The sequence below is a fragment of the Rhodotorula toruloides genome, assembly GCF_000320785.1.
Source record: "Rhodotorula toruloides NP11 unplaced genomic scaffold Scaffold11, whole genome shotgun sequence".
NCBI lineage: Eukaryota > Fungi > Basidiomycota > Microbotryomycetes > Sporidiobolales > Sporidiobolaceae > Rhodotorula > Rhodotorula toruloides.
Window position 1 is genome coordinate 437,672 of NW_015622971.1, and position 23,011 is coordinate 460,682.

Genomic DNA, 23,011 nt, shown 5'->3' on the forward strand with positions numbered 1-23,011 from the left:
AAGAAAGGTGACTACCGCTGGAAAGAGATGCTGTGTCCTCCGCCAGGCTGCTCCACGAACTTGAAGTTGTCCGTCGACAACCCGAACTTGCCTGCGAGCGTAGATACGAGATCAGCGAGATGTTGGGAGTAATGGCGGAAGTTCGGCGGGTCTCAACGGACCGAGAAGCGTGTTGCCGAGATCCTTCAGCTTGCCGATGACCTCGTCCTTCTCCTTATCCTGCTCCGCTCTGATCTTCTCCGGAAGACGACGTTGAGCTGCCTTGGATTGGTCGGCAAGAAGGGGAGAAACATCGGGAAGTGTTGCCAGCTTGTTGAAGTCTGCGCCCATGTGACGGACGCAGTGACGGAGAGTGTCAGTAATCACGCAGCGCGACGGTCCAGCCGTCGCGGAAGCGGGACGCGCCTGGGAACGCACCGGCGAGAGAGGCCTCAAGACTCGACCAGCTGCCAATCGCTTCGTTGGCCAGCGCACGACGATGCAGCGCCTTCGCATAGTCAGGCTTTTCCTCGAGTGCTGTCGAGCGCGCGAATGATCAGGCCGACGCCGCAATGCGGAACGAATAAAGCCTGCGGGCGTACCAGAATCGCAGGCCGTCACAGCTTCTTTGTAGCGCTCCTGTCAGTCACGAGAGGTTGAGCCATCCGTCCTCAGGCTCAGTGCGAGAGCGCGAACGCACAAGTTTCAGCAGACAAGCGGCTACGTTCGCAGACAACATCGCCCTCAATTCCCTCACCTCGTCCTGCTCGCCGGCAGTCCCGGCAGTCTCCTCCTCTTTCTGCTCTGTCTGACCATCGTCTTCGATAGCCTTCTCCTTGCCCTTCAGGCTTGGCGAAGCAGGCTTAGGCGGAGCAGGCGGCAGTTCCGCTATGGCCTCTCGATACGTCTCGAGCGCGGGCTGCCAGCGACCCTGGCCAAACTCGGTGTTTCCCTTGGCCTTCAGAGACGTCGCCCGTTCAAGCAGATCGCGTATCTGGGCAGGAGAAGGCACAGAGACAGGAGATTAGTTGCGAGGTCCAGAATTTCGGAGCTCCGTCTGGCCTGTTCGTGTCCCGGTGGCTGTGAGGACCTCGGAGACCCACGAGTAACAGCCAGAGGACCGCATCCACCGATGAGCCGGCCCTTCAGGCTGCGAGCGCTCGAGAACACGGAGGGTAGTCCACTCACGGACCAGGAGACTGCAGATTCCTCGGCTTGCGCCGTTCCTTCGGTCTGCGCAGGGCCGCGAGAGACCGTGTCGCCTTCGTCCAGCTCCTCGAACCTGCTTCCAGATGTCGACATGGCGTCGGGGCGAGGAGCGAGTCGTCGTTGAACTGATGAGAAGCGAGCTGGCTCGAAGAGACTGTGCGGGTGGTATGGTTGGCGCTAGACGTAATGACAGCAGCTAGTACAGCAGCGCCGGCGTCTTCTCAGCCTGCTCAGCAGAGCAGCAGCAAGCAGTCGACAGCCAGCCCGTCCTCATCGGCCTCATCGCAAGTTGCCCCTCGACAGCTATCCCAGCCAACGCTCGCTGGCGGCTGGAGCAGTGGGATCGCCATGCGCGGGTCAACAGAATACGCAGAGAAGGGCAGCGCTGGCTCCCGTCGCGCACGAGCGTCGCTGAGCAGCACTTCCTCCTCGGTCTCGTTTCTCCCGCGGCTGGACACAGTTCTGCGCTATCCCGCTTTCTACGAGGATGCAGGCCACGCTGCGGAGGGCACCGGTACTGCAGGCCGGGCGGATCTGCCTTTGTCGAGCGCCTTTGAGGACGACCTCGCTTCCCGACTTCCGCATCCGGCGCCGTCCCTCTCACCATCAGGCCGCTCTTGGGACTGCTCTTGAAGTGCGGCCTTCCCTGGCAAGAGTCAATTTACGATCGAGACGCGCAATCAGCATTATTCAAAGCGTCGTCAATCCTCGTTCGGCGCGAGGAGGGCCTTCCGTCAGGGTCGACGCAGCAGTTGCGGAAGCATCGCTCTGCAGATGCGGCGGGCGAATTGATCGTGTACCTGGCTTTCTCCTGGCGTCTTTGTCGCCCGGACAATCCACCGACGTCCCTCCGTCCTGCTTGCCTCTCGCTCTCTCTCTCTCTCTCGTTCCTCACCCCTCGACCAGAGCAGCGCTCGTCCGAGTTCTCCGTCTCTTCCTTCTTCGCATACACGACTGCTGGCAGTCGTCCTTCAAGCATTCTCTTCGCCTCGATCCCATCGCCCTAGCCTCCCCTCTCCTCGAGCTTTTCCCATCCTCACTTCCTCTCGACCATGCCTTCTCTCGCCTCCGTCGTCTCTGTTGCGGTCCTCGCCCTCTCGCCCTTCGCGGCGGCTCTCCCTCGCCCCTCCCCGGTCCAGGAGTACAAGCGCGCGGCCTCGACCCCGGCTGCCCAGCTCCCTCCGCCCAAGTACCTCGAGGACAAGGCGATCGCCAACATGATTAGCCAGATGGCTGCAGCTGCAAAGGCTTCCGCCGCTGTCAAGGCTCGCCGTGCGCTCGACGACGTCGTCGACGTCGACTTCCAGAAGCGCGACGACATGGGTGGCGACACCCTCGTCCGTCGCCAGGCGACCACGACCTGCCTCGACTCGACCGCCAACGACACGGTCATCTCGTCCCTCTTTTACTACGGCGGTGCTGGCACCGTCGTCGAGCTCTGCCCTGGCGCCAACATCCAGCTGCAGAACGCCATCTTCTTCTCGGCTGCGAACCAGGTCTTGACCACCCAGGGTGCGTTCACACGTCGTCCTTGGCCTCGCCGACGATGCTGACGAGCTCTCACATTGCAGGCAACCCCACCGACAGCGCCCGCGCGACCGTCACCGTCGCTGGCCAGAACCAGTCGTGCGCCATCTGGTCCCAGTGCGCCGGCTGCGACAACGTCTCGGTCCAGAACATCCAGGTCTACGGCGCGCGCGACACAATGGGCTACAACTCGGGTATCGCGCTCCTCGAGATGGGCGGCACCAACTCTGGACAGACCGTCCAGAACTGCCACATCTGGGAGCCTCGCGGCTGGTCTGCGCTTCACGGCATTGGTGCGTTGCTCTCCTCTTCCCTCCCGTTGCGTCACAGTCGCTGACCTCGTCTACTGGTGCAGAGGGCGACAACCTCTCGTGCCGCGGAATGAAGATCGTCAACAACCAAGTCGGACCTTCGGGCAACCCGCCCAACAACGGCGCTCAGTTCAAGCGCGACACCGTCATCCCGCCTGGTCAGTGGGCCGACGGAATCTCGCTCGCTTGCGCCGGCTCGACCGTCTCGGGCAACGTGATCACCGACGCTACCGACGGCAGTGAGTTCACTCGCAAGTCTTCCTCAGAAATTACTGCGTTGCTGACCACACCTCTCGCCAGACATCGTCATCTTCGGTGCTCCCGGCTCGTCCATCTCGGGCAACACGATCAACATCGTCAACCGTCAGGCCCTCGGCGGTATCAACGCCGTCGACTGGGCTCCCTGGTCGGGGTCGTACGACGGCACCGTCGTCGAGAACAACGTCATTAACACCCAAGGCGCCATGCTCAAGACCGGCATCGCCCTCGGTTCGATGACCTGGGGTTCGGACAACCGCACGGCGGCGCGCACCTCGTTCGGCACGTTCCGCAACAACGTCCTCAAGTCGTCGGGCACTGGCTACTTCGGCTACGCGATCTCGGTTGCCGGCCACAACAACGCCACCCTTTACGGCAACGACGCCTCGGCCGCGCAGTTCGGCGGCTCCGTCTCTGGCTGGTGTGTCCCGTCCGTCCCGCCTCCCTCGCCCCGCGCGTTCGTCTACGACCACCAGACGACGCCCGGAACGATGCTCCAGGACAACTTCCAGGATTTCCCCCTCGTCTTCGACATCTGCAACGACCCGGACGCGATCCTCGGCACCGGCATCGGTGCGCAGCCTGCGACCGGCATGATCCTCTCGGGCGCCGGCGCCGTCTTCAACTCGACCCTTAACGCGACGGCTTCGGCGAACGCCTCGGCCTCGGCCGTCTCGTCGACGCTCTCCTCGACCGCTTCGTCGACTGTTCTTTCGACGAGCTCGTCTGCCACGACGTGAGTAGCATTCCGCAGTCCCTGTCGCCGGAGGGGCTGAACTAACCTTCCCGTTCGCTCCTCAGAACGACGCAAGCCTCGACCACCACGAGCAAGCCGGCCACGTCGTCCACGAAGACCACCACGACCAGAAAGACTACGACGTGAGTCCTCGATATCCTTCACCCACAGCCAGCCGAAGCTTGCGCTGACATGCACTTTCCCGTCAGCACCACGACCAAGCAGGGTCGCGTCATCTTCAAGAACCGCTACCCGGTTGCCTTTGCCCAGTCGACGACCACCACGACGTCCCAACCTGCGAAGGCCACCAAGTTGACTGTGCGTCCAGCTCCACCTTTCTTTTCGACCAGCGGCATGCTGATCCTTGCTCTTCCTTTGCCTCAGTGGTTCCTCGCGCCCAACTGGCACAAGCGCTCGATCATCCAGGACGGCGATGTCCTCCTGGCTGAGCGCGATGGATCCGCCCAAATTGGCGCGAGCAAGGCGACTCCTCGGCCAAACCTGGTCAACCCCTTTGCGGTCCTCGAGCAACACGCTCGGCTCCGATAGTCGCTCGGTATTCTTTCGAAAAAGAGCCCGAGTCTACTTCGGAGCGGCGTCGAGGTCGGGTCGTCGAAGGCGTCGGTAACATTACGCAGCGTTCTTGCATTGGTCTGGTCTGGTCTGGTCTCCCCTCTTCTCTCCTCGCATACAAACCTGTATCCCTCTCCTCTTCCCGCATGTAGCAGCCTCACAGCCGACCCGTGTCGCTCGTTGTAGCTCAACCTTACCTCCCTTCCATCACCACCTCCGTGCTTCTGAGTAGCTCTGGCCCTTAATCGTCAGCCACGCGCTGTCTCTGTAGCATACTTTATTCTCGCATACTCGGCCGCGCTTAAAACGAGAGTCGGCGAGAAGGGACAGATCCGGCGCCGAGCGAAGCAAGAATGTCTACTGGCAGAGCAAGCAAGCAGTGTTGCGGGCCGCATCGCGTTGCTGTGACGCTCCGCCGAGCTTGCCCAGGAAGTGCGTGAGGGGCGGAAACGAGTATATTGCAGACAGACGGGGTATAAAGAGAGGAGGGTATCGGGTTGCGAGGAAATGCTGGCAGTGCTTGTCGGCCCTATCCCCAAGCTTGCGTGGAGCTGTAGTTGACGATGAGGTGGTTCTCCGTGCCGAAGCACTGCGTGCGAGTAAAAGGTGAGCTGATACCGGTCAAGGCTTGGGTGAAGGCAAAGCGAAGAGGAGATTCACCTTGTAGAGATCGGCTACCGTGTCGTCTGGTGCAGGCGCGAAGGAAGAGTTGATGTAAAGGAACTGGTTCTATCGATGTCAGCGCATCCGCAAGCCTGAGTGATGGCCAGCGAGGGCGTACAAGGGGGTCACTCGGTTTCCAAGCCAACTCTTTCCGCAAGAACGCGATGACGGCCCTGAATTGGTTGCTCGCCGTGATCTTGTAGAGATTCTGCTTCATGATCGGGGCGTTTCCCGTCGCCTTGAACCGCACGACGACTAGACGACGCCAAAGGAGGGAACGAAGTGGGGTGAGCGAATCCTCAGCGCAAATCGACCGGGACGGAGCGCACCCTTCGTTGCCTCCTTGGCCTTCGACGCCTCAAACGCCTCCCGCGGCGTCAGCTTCGCCCCTTGCTCCGTAGCGCCCGCACCGCTGGTCCCGGTGCGTACGGCCGGAGGGCGCGAGGCTACGGCTTGAGCGGCGAGAGACGACATGAGTCGAGTAGCACGGTTCAACGAGCAGATGTAGAGCCTCTGTCAGCTTCCGCTAGCCGGTCGATAGGATCTGCGGGTGACGAAGGCGGGAAACAGATGAGGACGAGGAGGTTGGAGTCGACCGTCACCCTGCTCTCGCTTGAGCGGCGTCTAGCTGTGGTTGACTGAACGCTGGGGAGCCTATCACTGCGCCGCCTTCACATCTTACGCCGCTAGGGCTGTTCTCTTCTCCCGTCCCCCGCACTCACACACGACGGCGGTAAACGAGGAGGACGCTGGCAGATCCGGGCAGAAGGGTCAGTGCAGCTCTCCTCTCGCCCTGATGCGGCGTGCAGACGATTGCTCCCGTACCGCACTGGCGCCGCGGTGTCCCTGACCTTGCATCTCCCCGCTTCTCCCGCGAACAGGACACCATGCCGCGCTTGCCGGAACAGCAGGTTCCCGAAGCTGCGGCAGAGTACTCTGATGTGTCCGAGTCGGACGAGTACGACGAGGAGGAAGAGCAGGCTTCGGCGCTGAGCAACTTGGGATACGGTCAAGGATTCGGCGATTGGGATGAGGCGGTCGACATCGATTCGGTGCGTCTTCGTGGCTCGTTACACTCGAACACTCATGCTGACGATGACCTCCGCGCGCAGAACATGCGGCACGGGTTTGCCGAGGCGTACTCGTCGGAAGAGTACCTCCAGGTCTGCCTCGCTTTGCTCTCCTCCGCCCGCTTCTTCGTGCTCACAACGCTTTCTGCAGGCACTCGAAAAGAACTACTTCTTATACTGGACCGACACTCGACACGAGCGAGTCGGCCTCCCTAAACCTCCCTCTTCCGACCCTGCCGACCAAAAGATCGACTGGCGAAACCGCGACCGCATCCGCACGGCTTCTGCCGTCCTCGTCGTCTGTCTCCGCATCGGTTACGACCCTCCCGATATCATCAAGACGGACCCCTGCGCCAAGCTCGAGTGTTGGGTCGACCCCTTCGCTATCGCCAAGGACAAGGCAATGGAGCGCATCGGCAAAAACCTCCAGCAGCAGTTCGAGAACCTCGCCGCGACGCCAAAGACTCGCTACAAGCAGTATCTAGACCCGCCTATCGAAGACGCCAAGAAGTTCTGCACGGGCGCGCGCAAGACGGCAAAGAACGAGCGGACGCTGTTTTACTACAACGGCCATGGCGTGCCGAAACCGACACCGTCCGGCGAGATCTGGATGTTCAACCGGCAGTACACGCAGTACATCCCGGTCTCGCTCGCCGAGATCATCGGGTGGATTGGCAGTCCGGCGATCTACGTCTGGGATTGCTCGGCGGCAGGGAACATCGTCTCGAAGGTGCAGGAGTTCAGTACGAAGCGGGATGCGGACCTCGCGCGAGAAGCGGCGGCGGCAGCGGCTCAAGGCGTGGGACCAGACGGCCAGCCCGTCAATGCGGGCCCGCAAATCCCAAACGTCCCCTTCCGCGACACGATCCAGCTTGCGGCATGCCTCTCGCACGAGACCTTGCCCATGAACCCCGACCTCCCTGCCGATCTCTTCACCTGCTGTCTTACCTCGCCCATCGAGATCGCCCTCCGCTTCTTCCTCCTCCGAAATCCGCTCAAGACCAATCTCGATCTCGACATGCTCCTCAAGATTCCCGGCAAGCTCAACGACCGACGGACACCGCTCGGCGAGCTCATGTGGATCTTCACCGCCGTCACCGACACCATTGCGTGGAACACCCTGCCCCGCGATCTTTTCCAGAAACTCTTCCGCCACGACCTTGTCGTTGCCGCCCTGTTCCGCGGCTTCCTCCTCGCCGAGCGCATCATGCGCTTCTACGAGTGCACGCCCATCTCCGTCCCCGCCCTCCCGCACACGCACAATCACCCGCTCTGGGACAGCTGGGATCTCGCCGTCGACATGTGTCTCGCCCAGGTCCCCACCCTCCTCGAGCACGAGCAGCGATGGCTTGACTCGCTGCCGCCTCAGCCGCCCACCTTGCCCGACCAGCCGCCTCCACCACTCCCGCCTCAACCGCCATCCCCATACTTCCACTCCACCTTCTTCGCTGAACAGCTCACCGCGTTCGAAATCTGGCTCGAGCAAGGGACTGTGGCGAAACGACGGCACCCCGAACAGCTTCCCGTCGTCCTCCAAGTCCTTCTCTCGCAGGCGCACCGGCTGAAGGCGCTCATCCTCCTCTGCAAATTCCTCGACCTCGGACCCTGGGCCGTCAACGTCGCGCTCTCGATCGGTATCTTCGCCTACGTCCTCCGACTCTTGCAAGCGCCGGCCGTCGAGCTCAAGCCCGTCCTCATCTACATCTGGGCGCGCATCCTCGCCGTTTACGAGGGGTGCAAGGAAGATCTCCTGAAGCAGGCGTACCCTGCAGCCCGATCCGTCGACCAGGCGCCCTTCACCTACTTCGTTTCCGTCCTGCACCCGTCCTCGACCCAGCAGCTCCACCTCCCGAACGTCTCGGAGCACCGCGCCATGTGCGCCTTCATCCTCGCCGTCTGCTGCCGCGACTTCAAGGTCGGCCAGGTCGCTTGCTTGCGCGTCAACGTCTTCGAGTCGTGCCTCGTCCACCTCCGCGATGAGGACCCTCTCTTGCGGCAGTGGGCGATCCTTTGCATCGCAATGATGTGGGACGACTTCGAGGAGGCCAAGGGAATGGGTGTCAAATCGCGCGTGCACGAGGTCTTCTGCAACCTCCTACACACCGATCCGGTGCCCGAGGTGCGCGCCGCCGTCGTGTACGCTCTCGGGACACTGCTCGGCGCCACGGGCTCAAGCAACCCGGCGAAGAAGTTCGGCCGCTCCATCGTCTGCAGCGGACCCGCGTCTGGCTTGTCGGCAGGCGAGCAGACGGACGTGGAGCTCGGCGTCGCGATGGCGACACTCAAGTCGTCGTCCGACGGTTCGCCGCCCGTTCGACGCGAGCTCGTCGTCCTCCTCTCGTCCATCGTGAACGAGCACCAGGGACAATTCGTCGTCGCTGCGTACCGAGCGATTGCCGACCGAGTCAGCCGCGCGAGTGCGGGCGACGCGCCGAGCAGCGGGATCGAGGAGCGGACGGCGTCGATCGCGGCGAGCCTGACGGCGGCGGCGGAAAGCAACGAGGGGCCGTCGAACCCGGCCTTCCAGGCGACCATGTTCTCGTGCATGTACCAGACGCTCACGCAGCTCACCGCCGACCCGCAACTCGAGATCGCCGAACTCGCTCAGCAGGTCATGGACTACATCTTCGACATCCTCTTCTCCTCCGCTCTCGGTCCCCCTGCACGGGCTCTCCTGAACTCCGTCTCTCCCGACGTTTCGAAGCCGCGTGTACCACCTCCACCAGCGCCCGCATCGATCCAGCGCGAGCAAATCTACGCGCGAGACCCGCTTCCAAAGACGAACGGTCACTCGACACCGACAACCACGGGCCTCGGCGGCACTATCAAGCGATCTGCCACAGCCCTGAAGAGCTTGGCGCACCTCGCTCTTGAGGGTGGCCCAACACCAGCCCACTCTGCCGCGCCGACACCACCTCCGGGCCACCCCCCTTCCGCCCTCCGCCTCAACGGCAAGCCAAGCATTCCCTCAACGCCCGCCAGCGGCGCCTCCAGCATCAGCTCTTCCGCCTCGACCGACTCGCTCCGCCACCTCCAGGCAAGAGTCGGCAAGCCCGCGATCAAGTCGCGGCCGTCTTCGCAGCCCGACTCGTCACAGGTCGATTCAATCATTGCGCAGCTCATTCAGCAGGATGAAGAGCGTCTGAAGAAGCGGAGACAGGCGCCGAATGTCGCGACGGCGGCGGAGGAAAGCCCCGACCAGGTCTTCCCGCTCAAGGGTACCTTCTTCGATTTCGCCCTCGAGTACTATAAGGAGCCTCAGATGCGTGCGACAGAGGCGGACGAGCCGGGCAGTGTCCTGCACAACGAGCGGGTATGGCGGCGGCAGCGGAACGAGGCGGTCATCATCAAGACTCAGCCGATGAAGGGGCCAGCCTGTGCGTCCTGCTTCCTTTGCCTCGTCTGTGCTCCCGCTCTGACAACTCCTCGTGCAGGCCGAACACGCTGGGACGAGCAAATCGGCTACATCGCCGGCGATGCAGTCCCGACCCGCATCATGTTCCACCAGTTCGAGCCGCACCTCATCTCGTCCGACGACAAGGGCAACATCACGGTGTTCGACTGGGAGAAGAACTACCGCGTCAACTACTTTGCCAACGGCACGCCGCAGAATGTACCGATCACAACGCTCCGGCTCGTCAACGAGGACGACGTCGCGCTGCTCCTGACGGCTTCTGGTGCGTGCAATCTCCTTCCTCGCGCAATCGAATGGTACTGACGACGTCGTCACGCAGCCGACGGCGACATCCGACTGTTCCGCTCGTACGAGTCGCCTGACCAGGTCAAGCTCATCTCGGCGTTCCAAGGAATCGCTGAGGAGCTGCCTCGAAGTTCAAGCGAGCAGGATGCCGGGCTCGTCGTCGAGTGGCAGCAAGGGCGGGGACAGCTCTTGATGGGCGGGAACGTCAAGTACATTCGGGTGTGGGACGCGACGAGGGAGACGGTCGTCCAGGTGCGTCCTGCTTACCTGGTCTGCGCTCGCCCTCTCTGACGCTCTGACGTGCGCAGGACCTCCCGACTCGAGCCAACTCGTGCCTCACCTCGATGACGTGCGACCAGGTCGCCGGCAACATTGTCGTCGCAGGATTCGGCGACGGCGCCTTGCGCGTCTACGATCGCAGGCTTCCGCCGCGTGACAACATGGTGAGACGGTACACCGGTTTCCACAATGCGTGGCTGCAGAACGTGCACATGCAGCGAGGCGGGAACCGCGAGCTGGCCACCGCAGAGTGCGTTGCGCTTCCTTTCCCCGCATCATCCCCTCGCTAACCTCGCTCTTGCAGTCTCGGCGGTCAAGTCTGTCTGTGGGACATCCGCCTGACCGAGCCTATCGCCTCGCTCCAAGCGCATCAGGGCAATCTCACGCAGATGACGGTGCACGAGCATGCTCCGATCTTTGCGACGTGCGTCTCGCCTTTCCGATCGCGTCCTGCACTTTGCTGACTTCTCGTCATGCAGCTCCTCTGCCTACAACGTCGTCAAGCTGTGGAACATGGACGACTTGTCCGAGCCGTTCAGCAAGTTCCGCAATACTTGTACGTCCGCGTCGCTCGTCCTCGTCCCTTGCTGCGCTGACCCTGTCCCTCCCAGCCGGCGGACTGACATCGTCGAAGGGCTCGTCGATGACGTTCCTCGCCTTCCACCCGCACCACATGATGCTCGGCTGCGCCTCGAGCGACGGCTTGCGACCCGGATCGTCAACCGAGCACGTCGGGCACATCAACCTCTTTCGCATGCAAGACTACTCCAAGACGCTCAACTCGGTCTCGACGACGCTGTCATACTCGGCCTACTTCTAGCTTTGTCCTACCCTTTCGCCTCGTCCTGTTGCCCTCTCTCCCACCCGGAAGTCACTGTAGAACCCACGACTCGCTTCGCAGCGTCCTCTCTATACCTGCATAATCATCTCTGCCCTCTCGCAGAGCCCGATGAGGTCTCAGGGAGCACACGCATCCATTCCACCTCACTCATGCTGCTGGTCGCTGCTCCGCCGCTGCCGCCATCTCCGGCTTCCTGACCTTCGGCGCCTTCCACTCCGCATTCCACATCTTGCCCGCCGGCAAGTCAGTCGGAACCTTCCATTCCCTCGGGACCAGCCCGTTCAACCGTGCATTCGTCGCGTCCGCCTGCTCCAAGGTCGTGAACGCCTTGCCGCACGCCTTCCTGAAAAGCTCCTTGTCCGTCTCCTCGAGGAGGTCCATCGCGGCGCGCATTGAGGCGTACTTGCGATGTATTTCGGCCTGGTGCGCTTCTCGCTTGTGCCGGAGGTGAAGTTGCCAGGCGCGCTCGATCGTCTCGTGAGCTTCAGGCGAGGGGATGACCTTGAGGAGCGCCTCCAACCGTTCCTCCTCTGACGGGTCCGACTCCAACAGCACCTGTACAGGGCGAGGACAGCGAGTTTGTCGAGAGGAGGCGATGAAGAGAGATGAAAGTCGAGGTCAGCTCGTCCACCCCGCCTGGCGCCTCGCTGGCCGGCTAGAAAGAATGCACTGCAACGCACCGTCTTGATGGACTGCGTTCGCGGGTCTCCCGCCATCGTGTCGATGGGCCGTCCTCCCTTGGCCTTTTTGGCGCTCGTCGACGTCTGGGCGGCGTACGAGCGGGCTGCGCGCGGCGCGGCGTGTGTTCGCTGGAGCGTGTTGAGCAGTGCAGAGCTGGAGGAGCGCAGCATGGCGGTGTGTGAGGGTGTTTGGCGAGGGTCGACCTTCGCTCGAACTGGCGAAGCGGGTCTGACCACCGCTTGACACGCTGTCCGCGGACTTGCGCTCGCTGGCAAGGCTGTGCTACAGAAGAGAAGCTGTTCAAGCGTGCCGTCCAGGTCCCATCGCTTCCCAAGCTGTTGCCGCGGTCCTCCTCCTCCTCTTCCTCGAGGGACTTGCCTCGGACGATGCCTCCTGGCTTGCTCGCTCGGACCTTGGACTTCCCCTTTGTATGCAGAGCCGCGATCTCAACGGTCCGGTCTCCTTGGCCGAACCCGCTGGCCCTAGAACTGATGTCCCTCGATGTCTCCTTTCGACCCATGACACTCGCTCTGCCTCTCTCTCGCTCCTACCTTTCACTCTCGCTGCACGAACACGCTCAGAGCGTCTCACAAACCAGCCCGAGCTCACCGCTGAACGCTCTCGAGATCCAGCCGCACGCGCACATCCCCCTCGCACCGCTTCGACCCTCTCTCCTCCTTCGCCTGCATCCCCAACATGGCTCGCACGACCGGCGGCAAGAAGAGTACGTCTCCTTCCTCCTCGACCTCTCGCTGAACCCGCCTCGGCACTCGCCACACCCTCGCAGATCGTGAGCTGACGTCTTCCCCCTCCGCTCGCTTGCGACAGAGTCCACGCCCAGCTCGACCAAGTGGAAGAGCTCGTCGTCTCCCTCGTCGAACGGCAAGAAGTCGAGAGGTGGCAAGTCAGGCGGGAAGGAGACGTACCAGCAGGTGAGCGCGTGACTTGTTCTCCTTGCTCGCGACTGCTTTCGAGCGCTGACAGGATGGATGTCTCGCTTCGTACGCTCACAGTTCGTCTCGGTGCGTCATCGAAGCCGTCCTACGCGTGCTCGCCGAGGATCCCGCTGACCCGCTCGCCTTTCCTCTCGACCTTCCCTTCTCCCTCCCATCGCACGGCCCCTCCCACGCTCCCTGCTCCACGATCCACGCCTACAGCGCGTCACCGCAGAGCTCAAGGAAGAATTTCCAGACTGGACGGGCACCCAGCGCCGCGAAGAAGTGTCCGCCCGCTGGGCAGCTTACGTGCGTTCGCCCACCTCCTCCTTGGTACGAGGCTCTGTCTCGTGAGTTGGCTGCTGATGATGTCACGGGGGCGAGCGCGTAGAAAGAAGAGTAACGAGATGCGACGGACGGTTGAGCGGTTCGTCAAGTCTTGCTTTACTCGCCTCGCTTTCGCCTCTCAGCCCTGAAAAGGTGCGTAGCTCACGCTCCAGCTTGTCTCTCGCGTATTTGTTGACAGTGTTGCCCTCGCAGTGTATAGCCCATAACCCGCTTCGATACCTCCCCTTCCTGTACCTCATGCCCTTCCCTTCCTCTCTTCGACTCTTCGCCCGACTCTCGCGCATGCAACTCGCTTCTTCGCCTGCCTCGAGGCTCTCGTGAGTGACACGCAAGCCTTCCGCTGTTCTCGCACCCGCTCTCGCCGGCGAAGCAGGAGTAGGGGTGCGAGGGTGTATTGACAAGCGACAGGGACAGACGACTACAAGCGAAGCGGATGATACTACAAACAGGAACGAACACACGACGAGGACCTAGAAATGCGCTCAGTCCGATCCCGACGACTCGTCCGAGACCGACTTCCTCCCACCCTTCTTCCCCTGCGCCGACTTATTCTTCGACGAGACGGGCTCGTCCTCGGCCGGTGCGTGTTCCTTCTGCGCGTCATGGCGGGCGGGGTCAGCTCGAGCCAAGGAGGATGAGGGGAGGGAAAGGACGCGCGCGCCAGGCGCTTTGGATCATGCGGCGACGGTACGCGCCCGTCGAGCCCGGGTGAGTCTTCTTAAGCTTCTCGTTCTCTTCCTGTTTGCGTGCGAGCCGATCGAGAACGCGGTCAGCGAGGCGAGAGAGAGACAGGCAGGGAGGAAGAGAGAGAGAGAGCGCACCGAGTAGTATTTGCGCCAGACGGGGTCGTTGCTGTTCGAGCGAGGGAAAGTACGATCAGCGCGTCGCACGGACCTCGTACCCACCCATCAGTGACGAACGCGGCGGGAAGCTTGACGGCGACTGCGTGAGGGAGGACAAGCGAGTGTCAGCTTGTGCGCGCGTGCGAGACGACGAGGCGAGGCATACCGTTCTTGCCCATATTGTGCGAGTGGTGCGAGTCTGTGCGAGACGAGGTTGGGGATGGTCAGCGTCGACGAGCGTGTGAAGCGTGCAAGGCGTGCGAGGACAGCGGGACAAGCGAGAGGGTGCAGTAGAGTGTGAATGGCGCGTTGCCAGCTACTCACTGAGTGCGTGCGAGTGAGTTGAGAGTGAGCGAGTGATGGGAAGGAGGGAAAGAGACGAAGGGCGCGTGAGAGGCGAGGTTGTCAACGCGCGAGAGGAGGTCGACCCGGATGTCAAAACAACGACGACGCGTCGAGGCGTTGACATTCGTCTTTGCGAGCGTACTGAGCCTAGCAAGGAGCGCCTGAGTGTCTAGCACGCGTGAGAGACGCGCAGCGAGTTCTGAGGGAGTTAACCTTCGCAGGCGAGCGAAGTCGACAGCAGGATCAGCAGAAGGCGTCGTGGTGAGGTGTCCAGCCGTGTAAGCTCCTCCGTGAAGGCTCAGCGCGACGGGCGGGGCTAGCCGAAAGAGCGGGAGCAGCCCAGCGAGCCTTGAGAGTCGTGTTTGTCCGCCTCGTCCGGCTGGTCCTCAAACCCTCGTCTCCACTACAAACCTTCTATGCCTCCTAGCACCACTTACTCCACCCTCCATCACACTTGAGCGTCGTCCCGCTGCAATAGCTCCCCATCTCGCTCGAGAGGTACAAGATCGCATTCGCGACTTCCTCCGGCTGGCCCGCGCGCTTGATGTTGCCCTTGGTCGTGTGGCCTTCGCTCGGGAAGCCGGCGAGCATGGGGGTGTCGATAGCTGCGCAAAAGAAGGCTGAGCGGGCCTTCGGGGAGCGAGGGGGAAGGGGAACAGGGACGCACGACCGGGAGCGACGGCGTTGACGCGGATTCCTTGCGGGCCGACTTCTTGCGCGACAGAGGTCATCAGTCCTCGCAGAGCCGCCTTCGAGGCCGAGTAGGGTGCCGAACCGGGATAGCCTGCAAGGGAGACTGTCAGAGAGGCAAAGGAGGGCGGAGCGGAGAGAAGCGGACGAACCGTCGAAGGCGAGTTGCGAGCTGACCAGGACGACGGAGCAGCCCTTGCCGCCAGAAGGAGACGCAAGCATCGCCTTCAAGCTCTGCTGCAAGCCGAGGAAGACTGTTCACACCAACGCAAAGAAGGTCAGCTCCATTTCCTCGACCGCCTCTTCATACGGGGAAACTCACCTCCCCTCAGGTTGACACTGATAGTCTTGTCAAACTCCTCAACGTCCATATCGACCACATTCTTGCTCGGCAACGAGATCCCGGCACACTGGACGCTCACATCCACTCGTCCCCATTGGTCAACCGTCTTGGAGACGTACTCGGACGCGGTGGAGGGGGAGGAGACGTCGCCTGCGTAGGTGAGGATGCGAGAGTGGGAGGATGAGGGAAGGAGTGAGACGGCGCGCGAGAGGGAGTCGGAGGTTAGGTCGACGATGGTCACGCCCAGTGCGCCGGCTGCAAGGAACGTCTGCGCTCGAGCGGGTCAGCATGGCTCGAGAGAACGTGAGAGTGAGCGGTGTGCGCACCTTGACAGTCGCAAAGCCGATACCGGATGCTCCACCCTGCTCTCCATCGCGTGTGGGGTCGACCATCGCAAGGTCAGCGACGTGAGCTCGTCCGAGCCGCAAACAAGCATGTACGCACAGTGACGATAGCGACCTTTCCTTCCAACGAGTTTGCGGTGGCCATGTTGAGCGAGTGAGCGGCGAGAGGGAGACAAGCGGAGGACGAGGCAAAGCCGCCGGACCGCGGCGGAGGAAAGTGTTCTCAACGACGGAGCGGAGAGTAAGAGGCATCGGTTGCAGCGAGAGTAGTGACAAGAAACAGGGGAACTAATGGCAGGCGAAGGGGGCGAGAACGGGGGACCGGTACAAACATAGACGGCGAGCGGGCGGATGCGAAAGACGACACGAGAAGGGCGGAAGCAAGGTGCAAGGCGGCGGCGTAAGCGAGTCGGCTAGTCTTACAAGAACAAGGCGGACATCTTCTCCTGCGACGGCGAGACGTGGCCGTTGAGCGAGGCGGAGGCGGACATGGCGGGCGACGAGGCGGCGGTCAGGAGCGGGCCGTTCGTGTGGATGAAGGTGAGGTGCGAGGCGAGCCAGGATGCCGGTGCGAGAGTGTGTATGAGGGTGCTGCGCGGCCATCGAGCATAGTCAGCGGGAGACTACCAGTTCTGGGTGTAGAACGACTCACCCTGCAGCCCATCCAGCACCGAGCAACACGCCACAAATCCCAACGAGATGCCAAACCTTGACCTCGATCGTACTCCCGAGCTTCCTCAACCAGGGGAAGAACCCCCGCGCGCGCTGCGACTCTTCCTTGCGCTCGTGCGAAGGTCCCTCGCGCTTGACCGGGCGTCCTTTCTCGTCTTGCTCGCCTGTGGAAGCAGGAGCAGGCGAGTGTTCGTCCCCCTCACTCGAAAGCCCTTCGAGCGTCGGGACAGATTCGCTCGCGAGTGCGGGGTCGTCTTCCTCGGACGAGAGGGGCGGGGTGGTGGTGGTCGAGAGGGACTGGAAGAGCGGGTTCGACGACCAGGTCGCCGACGTGGCAGGCGGCCGCGCGGGGAGGGTCGTCTTCGTCGAGTCGTACGAGCTGGGCTGGGAGAAGTAGGAAGTACCGCGAGACGCGCGCGGCGAGAGGTCGGAGAAGAAGCGCGCCGCCTCGAGCAAGTCATGGAACGCTTCGTCTGTGTATCTACTCCATCAGCGCACGAATGACGGGAGAAGGCGGAGGCTCGCACCTCGCTCAACCATCTCCCCCTCACCCTCCGTCAGCGCCCCGCCCTCACTCTCCGCCGACTCCCCCTCCCTCAAATGCGCCAACGACGCGCTCACCCCCGCTGCTCCCGCCATCGCAGCCGCAGCCGCCCTCGCCCTCCTACGCTCCTCGACACTCGCAGGTCCGGGACTCGTACTCCCTCCTCTTCCGCGGCCGCGGCGGCGCAGGCCTCCTCCTACTGCTGCGGCGCGGCGCCGACTCCAGACGGGTGGAGAGTCGGAGGTGGGGACGCCCAGAGGCTGGGAGGGCTGCAAAGGGGAGTAGTCGGATGAAGAAGGGGGAAGGGAGTCGGAATATGAGCGGGAGTGGTCGCGCGCGCGGGAGATGGGGATCGCGCGAGTGCGGGTTGAACTCGTCGGCGCGAGACGGGTTGCGTCGTCAGATGAGGAAGCGGAGGAGGAGGAAGAGAGGAAGACATCTTCGTGGACTTGACGAGCGGGAGATTCCTCGTCGTCTTCCTCGAGTGGGTCGGAGAGGGCTGATGCGAAGGGTGCGGGGCGGTGACTGCCGCTTCGAGGTGCGAAGCTGGCTGTCGAAGAGGAAGAAGCGGAGGCGGACGATGCAGTCGGCTGGAAGAGCGAGGCGAGCGAGGCGTACGACATCGACGGCGTCTGCGAAAGACCCGCCTGCACGGGCGCCAGCGAAAGCAACGTCGCAAGACTGTGGAATGCTGTCAGTGACCGAAAACGTGAGAGTGGTCGGAACGAACGCACCTCGAGCGCAACGCCTCCTCGAGCATCGACTTCTTCAGCTCGGGATCGCGCACCCGCCTCGTCCTCGCCCGCCCTCGTCCCTCTTCAACATCCTCAAACGCACTGCTGTCCTCGTCGTCGCCCTCAATCCCGCGCCGGTGCTGCTCCTCGTCAAGAAAGCCGCCAAGTCCGCCCGCGTGGTCTGCGGTCCCAGCAAGTCCCGTCCGGTCTGTGCTGCTGTCGTACGAGTCTTCGCGCACCCTGCGGTGTTGTGGGAGAGACCTGGCGAGGTTGGAAGGGACGTATGCGCCGCGTTGTGCGATCCCGCCCCTCGCGTGAGAAGGAGGGTCGGGAACCTCGCTCTCGCTAATGGCCTCGAAATCGGACGACGAGGGCGAGTTGATGCCCGTCCAGGGAGACGTGTACGCTGCTGCACACGCACACACGCAACCTGATCAGCCCCTGCTCGATGCCCGCACCTCCTAATCCCCCGCATTCTCCGCCATCCGAAGCGCGATAGCCTCGTGTCGCGCGAGAGAGGCAGCGAGAGAGCAAGCAAGCGCACCTTCAGTCCCGCTGTCCTTGTTCTGCGCATCCACCGCACCGGCCATCGCGCCTCCCGAGTCGCGTGCGGCTGCCAAAGTTGTGCTCGGCAACGAAGAGTGAGGGGCGTGGCGTGAGTCGTCGTCGCGCGCAGGCGAGTGCGAGCTGCGCCTCGTGCGCTGTGTGCGTCTGCCGGGGTGTTGCGCAGCTTGTAGGCTCATCCCGGCTCGCAGCGAGGGCAGAGCGAGAGGAGCAAGACCAAGTGGGGCAGGCAGACGACCTCGACTTCAGAGCAAAAGTTGCCCCAACAGGGCAGGTCTTCTGAGGACGGAACAGTACCGTACAAGAGTCTGCACGTCACCCGGCGTGCGGCATCGACCCTCGCCTCCTGACCACCCTTACTGTCGCCGGGATGCATCGATCGAAACCCCTTGTCGCCTCACGCACCGAGCTAGCGAGGGCGAAGGGATCGCGGCAAGGTGACGTCGAGGCGGAGTGTCACACGCAAGTGAACGTTGTACGGGGTTCGGACGGAGGGGTCTTGCGACAGGCATTCAGCGGAGGAGAGGCGGCAATCTGCGGGAAGGGGACGACGTGTTCTGCGCAACGTCGGCGAGTGAGAATTGTGCAAAAGCTGTGGCGGGCAGTAGATCAGCGGGCATGAGACGGTAGAGCAGGGACGGCGGGAATAAAAGGGAATCTCAGGACGCACCCAGGCATTCCATTCGCGTTCGTCCCGCAAGAAACAGGCGAGTGCCACCGTCAGCGTGCACCAGGCGATCTCGACCAGGACGTGAATCAGCAGAAGCGGAGCGAGCGTCGGGAAGAACAGCGCCCAGAGAACCTCGAGAAGCGAGAGCGGAGCAGCCTCCCCTCGTCGCCATCCGTCCAACGAGTGAGCTGCGTATGTACACTCTAGTTGTCCTCAAGCCGCACGAACAGGTGCCTACTTCCACAGCCTTGCAACGTATGTCCATGCGAAGGGTGCTGTTCGAAGCGAACGAGGGTCAGCTCGCGCCCGACTTGATGGTTGGGCGGATGGGACGTACCGGCACGGAGGAGGCCGATGGTGATGAGGAACTGGCGGATCGAGAGGCGGGCCTGTTGCTTGGCGAGCGCCATCTGAGCTGGAGAGGGTCCCTGGCCTGCAGGAGGACGGGAGGCGCGGAACGCGAGCGGGAGAAGTCAGCGCCGCGCTAGAAAGTCTCTATGAGCCAGATCGGACTTACCGGCGAACATCTTGGTGCTTGGCGAGGTGTGCGGCGAAGTGTGCAAGGGTCAACCGCAAGCTGATGAGGACCTGACCTTGACCAACTCGCTCACTCAAGCCTGACAAGCTGTCAATGGCTGCTCTAGTGCTTCCTGGACAGCCGCTCTCTACACAAACGACCGGCGCAACCCTCGCTGCAGGGCCTGGGACGTGGATCCGAGGAGGACAGGTCTATGCGGCGTTGGTGGGCGAAGTCAGCCGGGAAGGCGGGGTGCGTACGGCTACAGGTGCTTGCTGAGTCTCCTTGGGCTGACCGAGCCCGTTCTCGCAGGTCCTGAGCGTCAAGGGGAAGGAGGAGACGCAGGCGATTCCTGAACCAAATGCTATCGTGCGTCCCGCCCTGCTCTCAAGCTAGTTCCGCTTCATTGACAGCGAGTGATACGACGCAGGTCATCGGAACTGTCTCCCGCATCACCCGACAAGCAGCGACTCTCTCCCTCCTAACCGTCGACGGGCGACCTTGTCGACCAGACTTTACTGGCATCATCCGAAGCCAGGACGTTCGACAGACTGCCAAGGACTCTGTCAAGGTGCGCGCCGAAGCGCTAGGTGCCTTTGGGATGCCGAGGTTGACGGAGGTCGCGACTTTGCACGCAGATTTGGTCTTGCTTCCGGCCTGGGGACGTTGTGCGCGCCAAAGTCGTGAGTATCCTGCCATCTAGCTGCTCTTTCTGACTTCGTACTGACCGTTGGCATCGTAGATCTCGCTCGGCGACTCTCGATCCTGTCCGTACCTTCGCTTCCACAACCAAGACTGCCCTTCTAACCCGCCTTCACCGCGCAGACTTTCTCTCCACCGCCGCGAACTCGCTTGGTGTACTGTTCGCCGTCTCGACTTCGACAGGCGAAGCACTGGAAGCGGTCAGCTGGGAGGAGATGCGGGATCCTTCAACTGGAGAAGTCGAGTCGCGCAAAGTCGCGGGTCCCGAGTAGATTTCTGGAGGTTCGCGCACGCCTGTCTTGTTGTAACCATATGCTCGTCGCATCATCCTCGCATCTAGTCCCGTACAAGCGAGAGTGGCCATCTTGCTCGCCTCCCCACCTCCCTTCACCTCCTCCGTCCTCCTGCACTCGTAGGAACGCTCGATTCAACCCGCCTTTCTCGCTCAAACACAAGCTACACACCACAACAATGGATGAGCACTACGACGTCGTACGCCTTTGCCCTCACTCGCTCACAATCTCGCTTCATCAGTCCGACTGACCCACCCCCCGACAACCTCGTCGCAGATCATCCTCGGCACGGGCTTGACGGAATGTGTCTTGTCGGGATTGCTGTCGGTCGAGGGGAAGAAGGTGCTTCACATGGACCGGTGCGTTGGCCGGCGTCTCGCTCTTCTTGCCGTTGACGGGGGTCCTGCACGATCAGCCGTGCAGAGGGCTGCTCGTCTCTCGGAACCAGTGGCAGAGTGCTGACATCTTGAACACACAGCAACGACTACTATGGCGCCGAATCGGCGAGTCTCAACCTCACCCAGGTGCGTTGGAGACCCGAGACGGCATGATGACGGTGTTGGACAAGCGCTGACTCCGTACCGCCATCATTCTCGTGGTCCCGAGACAGCTCTACAAGAAGTTCAGGGGCACCGAGCCGCCGGCAGAGCTGGGACGTGACCGCGACTATGCCGTCGACTTGATTCCCAAGTTGTGCGTGTCAGCTCCTTTGCTCCGTTCTTGCAAACTCGCTGACTCTCGACGTTGCAGCATGATGGCGAACGGCGAGATGACCAAGATGCTCGTCCACACCGACGTGACGCGGTACCTCGAGTTCAAGCAAATCGCCGGCTCGTACGTCCTCCGCGACAACCGCATCGCCAAAGTCCCATCAACCGAGATGGAGGCGATCAAGAGTCCGCTGTTGGGATTGTTTGAGAAGAGGCGCGCGAGGAACTTCTTCCTTTGGGTCCAGGGCTACAAGGAGGACGAACCTAACACGCACCAGGGTGCGTTGCCGTCTCCCGTTGCTGGTGCAAGCAGACCTAGCTAATTTTGTCATCCCACAGGATTGAACCTCGACAAGAACACGATGAAGGAGGTCTACTACAAGTTCGGCCTCGAGGCGGGCACGCAGGACTTCATCGGCCACGCCATGGCGCTCTACCTCGACGATGAGTGCGCTTGGCCAGCCGCAACTCGTCGCAACACGCTCGCTGACAACGACTTCGCGCAGCTACCTGAATCAGCCCGCCCGCGAAACGTACAACCGCATCATCCTCTACACCTCCTCGATGGCTCGCTACGGCAAGTCGCCCTACCTTTACCCTCTCTACGGCCTCGGCGAGCTTCCTCAAGGTTTCGCGCGTCTCTCGGCCATCTATGGCGGCACGTACATGCTCGACAAGCCCGTTGAGAAGATCGAGTACGACGACAAGGGCAAGTTTGTCGGTGTCACCTCGGGCGGCGAGACAGTCAAGGCCGACAAGGTCATTGGCGACCCCAGCTACTTTGTGGACCCCTCGGGCAAGGGCGGTGCGGACAAGGAGGACAAGGTCTTCCTCGAGGGACACGTCGTTCGCGCCATCTGCATCCTCCGTCACCCAATCCCGAACACGGACGACTCGGACTCTGTTCAGATCATCCTCCCTCAGAAGCAGGTCAACCGCAAGCACGGTGCGTTTCCTCTCGAGCGGTTTCGCGAAGCCCGCTGACGGCCGTCTCGCCCAGACATCTACATTGCGGGAGTCTCCTCGACGCACAACGTCTGCGCGAAGGACGTCTACATCGCGATCGTCTCTACCGTCGTCGAGACCGGCAACCCCGAAGCGGAGCTCGAGCCCGGTCTCAAGCTCCTCGGCCCCATCTACGACAAGTCCGTGCCGCTCTGACGTCTGCTTGATCCTGCCTTCTGATGCCCTTCTCGCAGGTTCATCTCTATCGCGCCCATCTACTCGCCCGCGTCGTCCGGTTCGTACGACAACGTCTTCGTCACCCGCTCCTACGACGCAACCTCGCACTTCGAGACGATGTGCGACGATGTCAAGGACGTCTGGCGCCGAGCGATGGGTTCCGAGCTCGAGCTCAAGAAGAGGGACGAGGAGAACCTCGATGCGAAGTAGACGACGCTCGACATGGACACTCTGCCTCGACTCTGCCTGCTCTCCCGCTTCCCGGCCCTCTGGTGCCTCATCGATTTCTGCAGTTCGTTCCAAACACTTTCCGCGCCGGTGTGAGAATGTATTTCTACCTTTGCAGCATGTCTAATTACGGCCGGAGGAACGAAAGAACGAAGAGATCCGAGAACGACAACAAAGGTACTGAGGAAGAGCCGGTCCAGCTGGCATCAATCTACAGGGGCGGCGGGCGCGAGCCATACGGTATCGCGGTTGCACCAACCGCTGCCCCGATCCCGAGCGAGTTGGGGTCGCCGTCCATCGTATCGAGCTGATGGAGCGGGCTCGTTTCTTCGCCGAGGCTCGTGAGGAGCGCATCGAACTCGGCAGGCGTTGTAAACTCGTGCGGGGTCGACGGTACGCCGGGGGAGAAGCCTGACGAGAGAGGCGAGAAGCTGGAAGAGTCGGGTGAGGCGGAGCTGAGTTGCGAGAGGAGCGAGTCGAAGTCAATGCCTTCTGCGGCCGATGTCGAGGCGGGCGGGGAG

General features: G+C 62.2%; 13 protein-coding genes across 13 annotated transcripts in view; 5 read left to right on the plus strand and 8 right to left on the minus strand.

The window, feature by feature from the left end:
* Positions 1–11: 11 nt before the first annotated feature.
* On the minus strand, positions 12–1,281 carry RHTO_01035 (TPR domain containing protein; the record flags this gene model as incomplete). Its single annotated transcript, XM_016414719.1, has 6 exons — positions 12–91; positions 162–320; positions 418–516; positions 582–618; positions 680–973; positions 1,168–1,281. 6 exons carry the CDS (start codon positions 1,279–1,281, stop codon positions 12–14), a joined length of 783 nt encoding a protein of 260 aa, XP_016273400.1.
* Positions 1,282–2,240: 959 nt separating this feature from the next.
* Positions 2,241–4,569, plus strand: RHTO_01036 (uncharacterized protein; the record flags this gene model as incomplete). The annotated part of the gene is made up of 7 exons (XM_016414720.1): positions 2,241–2,700; positions 2,760–3,008; positions 3,071–3,265; positions 3,327–4,020; positions 4,086–4,163; positions 4,230–4,338; positions 4,405–4,569. The coding sequence occupies 7 exons, from the start codon at positions 2,241–2,243 to the stop codon at positions 4,567–4,569; spliced, it is 1,950 nt and encodes a 649-aa protein (XP_016273401.1).
* Positions 4,570–5,122: 553 nt separating this feature from the next.
* On the minus strand, positions 5,123–5,730 carry RHTO_01037 (autophagy-related protein 12; the record flags this gene model as incomplete). Its single annotated transcript, XM_016414721.1, has 4 exons — positions 5,123–5,182; positions 5,254–5,316; positions 5,375–5,511; positions 5,586–5,730. The coding sequence occupies 4 exons, from the start codon at positions 5,728–5,730 to the stop codon at positions 5,123–5,125; spliced, it is 405 nt and encodes a 134-aa protein (XP_016273402.1).
* Positions 5,731–6,143: 413 nt separating this feature from the next.
* RHTO_01038 (WD repeat protein, regulatory associated protein of mTOR) lies at positions 6,144–11,125 on the plus strand (the record flags this gene model as incomplete). The annotated part of the gene is made up of 9 exons (XM_016414722.1): positions 6,144–6,308; positions 6,369–6,419; positions 6,478–9,703; positions 9,761–10,003; positions 10,061–10,278; positions 10,335–10,555; positions 10,610–10,729; positions 10,785–10,861; positions 10,917–11,125. 9 exons carry the CDS (start codon positions 6,144–6,146, stop codon positions 11,123–11,125), a joined length of 4,530 nt encoding a protein of 1,509 aa, XP_016273403.1.
* Positions 11,126–11,293: 168 nt separating this feature from the next.
* RHTO_01039 (mitochondrial ribosomal protein subunit L28) lies at positions 11,294–11,997 on the minus strand (the record flags this gene model as incomplete). The annotated part of the gene is made up of 2 exons (XM_016414723.1): positions 11,294–11,701; positions 11,827–11,997. The coding sequence occupies 2 exons, from the start codon at positions 11,995–11,997 to the stop codon at positions 11,294–11,296; spliced, it is 579 nt and encodes a 192-aa protein (XP_016273404.1).
* A 526-nt stretch (positions 11,998–12,523) lies between these two features.
* Positions 12,524–13,431, plus strand: RHTO_01040 (uncharacterized protein; the record flags this gene model as incomplete). Its single annotated transcript, XM_016414724.1, has 7 exons — positions 12,524–12,551; positions 12,656–12,759; positions 12,841–12,849; positions 12,985–13,049; positions 13,154–13,189; positions 13,233–13,242; positions 13,303–13,431. The coding sequence occupies 7 exons, from the start codon at positions 12,524–12,526 to the stop codon at positions 13,429–13,431; spliced, it is 381 nt and encodes a 126-aa protein (XP_016273405.1).
* A 161-nt stretch (positions 13,432–13,592) lies between these two features.
* Positions 13,593–14,131, minus strand: RHTO_01041 (uncharacterized protein; the record flags this gene model as incomplete). Its single annotated transcript, XM_016414725.1, has 5 exons — positions 13,593–13,703; positions 13,768–13,848; positions 13,932–13,962; positions 14,031–14,052; positions 14,119–14,131. 5 exons carry the CDS (start codon positions 14,129–14,131, stop codon positions 13,593–13,595), a joined length of 258 nt encoding a protein of 85 aa, XP_016273406.1.
* A 589-nt stretch (positions 14,132–14,720) lies between these two features.
* On the minus strand, positions 14,721–15,819 carry RHTO_01042 (3-alpha(or 20-beta)-hydroxysteroid dehydrogenase; the record flags this gene model as incomplete). Its single annotated transcript, XM_016414726.1, has 6 exons — positions 14,721–14,902; positions 14,965–15,081; positions 15,140–15,241; positions 15,310–15,598; positions 15,657–15,692; positions 15,775–15,819. 6 exons carry the CDS (start codon positions 15,817–15,819, stop codon positions 14,721–14,723), a joined length of 771 nt encoding a protein of 256 aa, XP_016273407.1.
* A 274-nt stretch (positions 15,820–16,093) lies between these two features.
* Positions 16,094–18,214, minus strand: RHTO_01043 (uncharacterized protein; the record flags this gene model as incomplete). Its single annotated transcript, XM_016414727.1, has 5 exons — positions 16,094–16,265; positions 16,327–16,819; positions 16,874–17,571; positions 17,625–18,033; positions 18,169–18,214. The coding sequence occupies 5 exons, from the start codon at positions 18,212–18,214 to the stop codon at positions 16,094–16,096; spliced, it is 1,818 nt and encodes a 605-aa protein (XP_016273408.1).
* An 878-nt stretch (positions 18,215–19,092) lies between these two features.
* RHTO_01044 (mitochondrial outer membrane translocase complex, subunit Tom5) lies at positions 19,093–19,385 on the minus strand (the record flags this gene model as incomplete). Its single annotated transcript, XM_016414728.1, has 3 exons — positions 19,093–19,133; positions 19,196–19,291; positions 19,376–19,385. 3 exons carry the CDS (start codon positions 19,383–19,385, stop codon positions 19,093–19,095), a joined length of 147 nt encoding a protein of 48 aa, XP_016273409.1.
* Positions 19,386–19,489: 104 nt separating this feature from the next.
* On the plus strand, positions 19,490–20,349 carry RHTO_01045 (exosome complex component CSL4; the record flags this gene model as incomplete). Its single annotated transcript, XM_016414729.1, has 6 exons — positions 19,490–19,627; positions 19,688–19,744; positions 19,806–19,946; positions 20,014–20,058; positions 20,118–20,142; positions 20,201–20,349. The coding sequence occupies 6 exons, from the start codon at positions 19,490–19,492 to the stop codon at positions 20,347–20,349; spliced, it is 555 nt and encodes a 184-aa protein (XP_016273410.1).
* A 199-nt stretch (positions 20,350–20,548) lies between these two features.
* On the plus strand, positions 20,549–22,472 carry RHTO_01046 (rab GDP-dissociation inhibitor; the record flags this gene model as incomplete). Its single annotated transcript, XM_016414730.1, has 9 exons — positions 20,549–20,569; positions 20,647–20,729; positions 20,849–20,894; positions 20,981–21,063; positions 21,121–21,359; positions 21,420–21,528; positions 21,587–22,026; positions 22,081–22,225; positions 22,280–22,472. The coding sequence occupies 9 exons, from the start codon at positions 20,549–20,551 to the stop codon at positions 22,470–22,472; spliced, it is 1,359 nt and encodes a 452-aa protein (XP_016273411.1).
* Positions 22,473–22,701: 229 nt separating this feature from the next.
* RHTO_01047 (Zn(2)-C7 fungal-type transcription factor) overlaps positions 22,702–23,011 on the minus strand; it is a gene marked incomplete at both ends in the record, with an annotated part of 2,678 nt that continues 2,368 nt past the window's right edge. Inside the window, one exon of the mRNA XM_016414731.1 lies at positions 22,702–23,011. This exon is cut by the window's right edge and continues 123 nt beyond it. Within this exon, the coding sequence (XP_016273412.1) occupies positions 22,702–23,011 (310 nt within the window).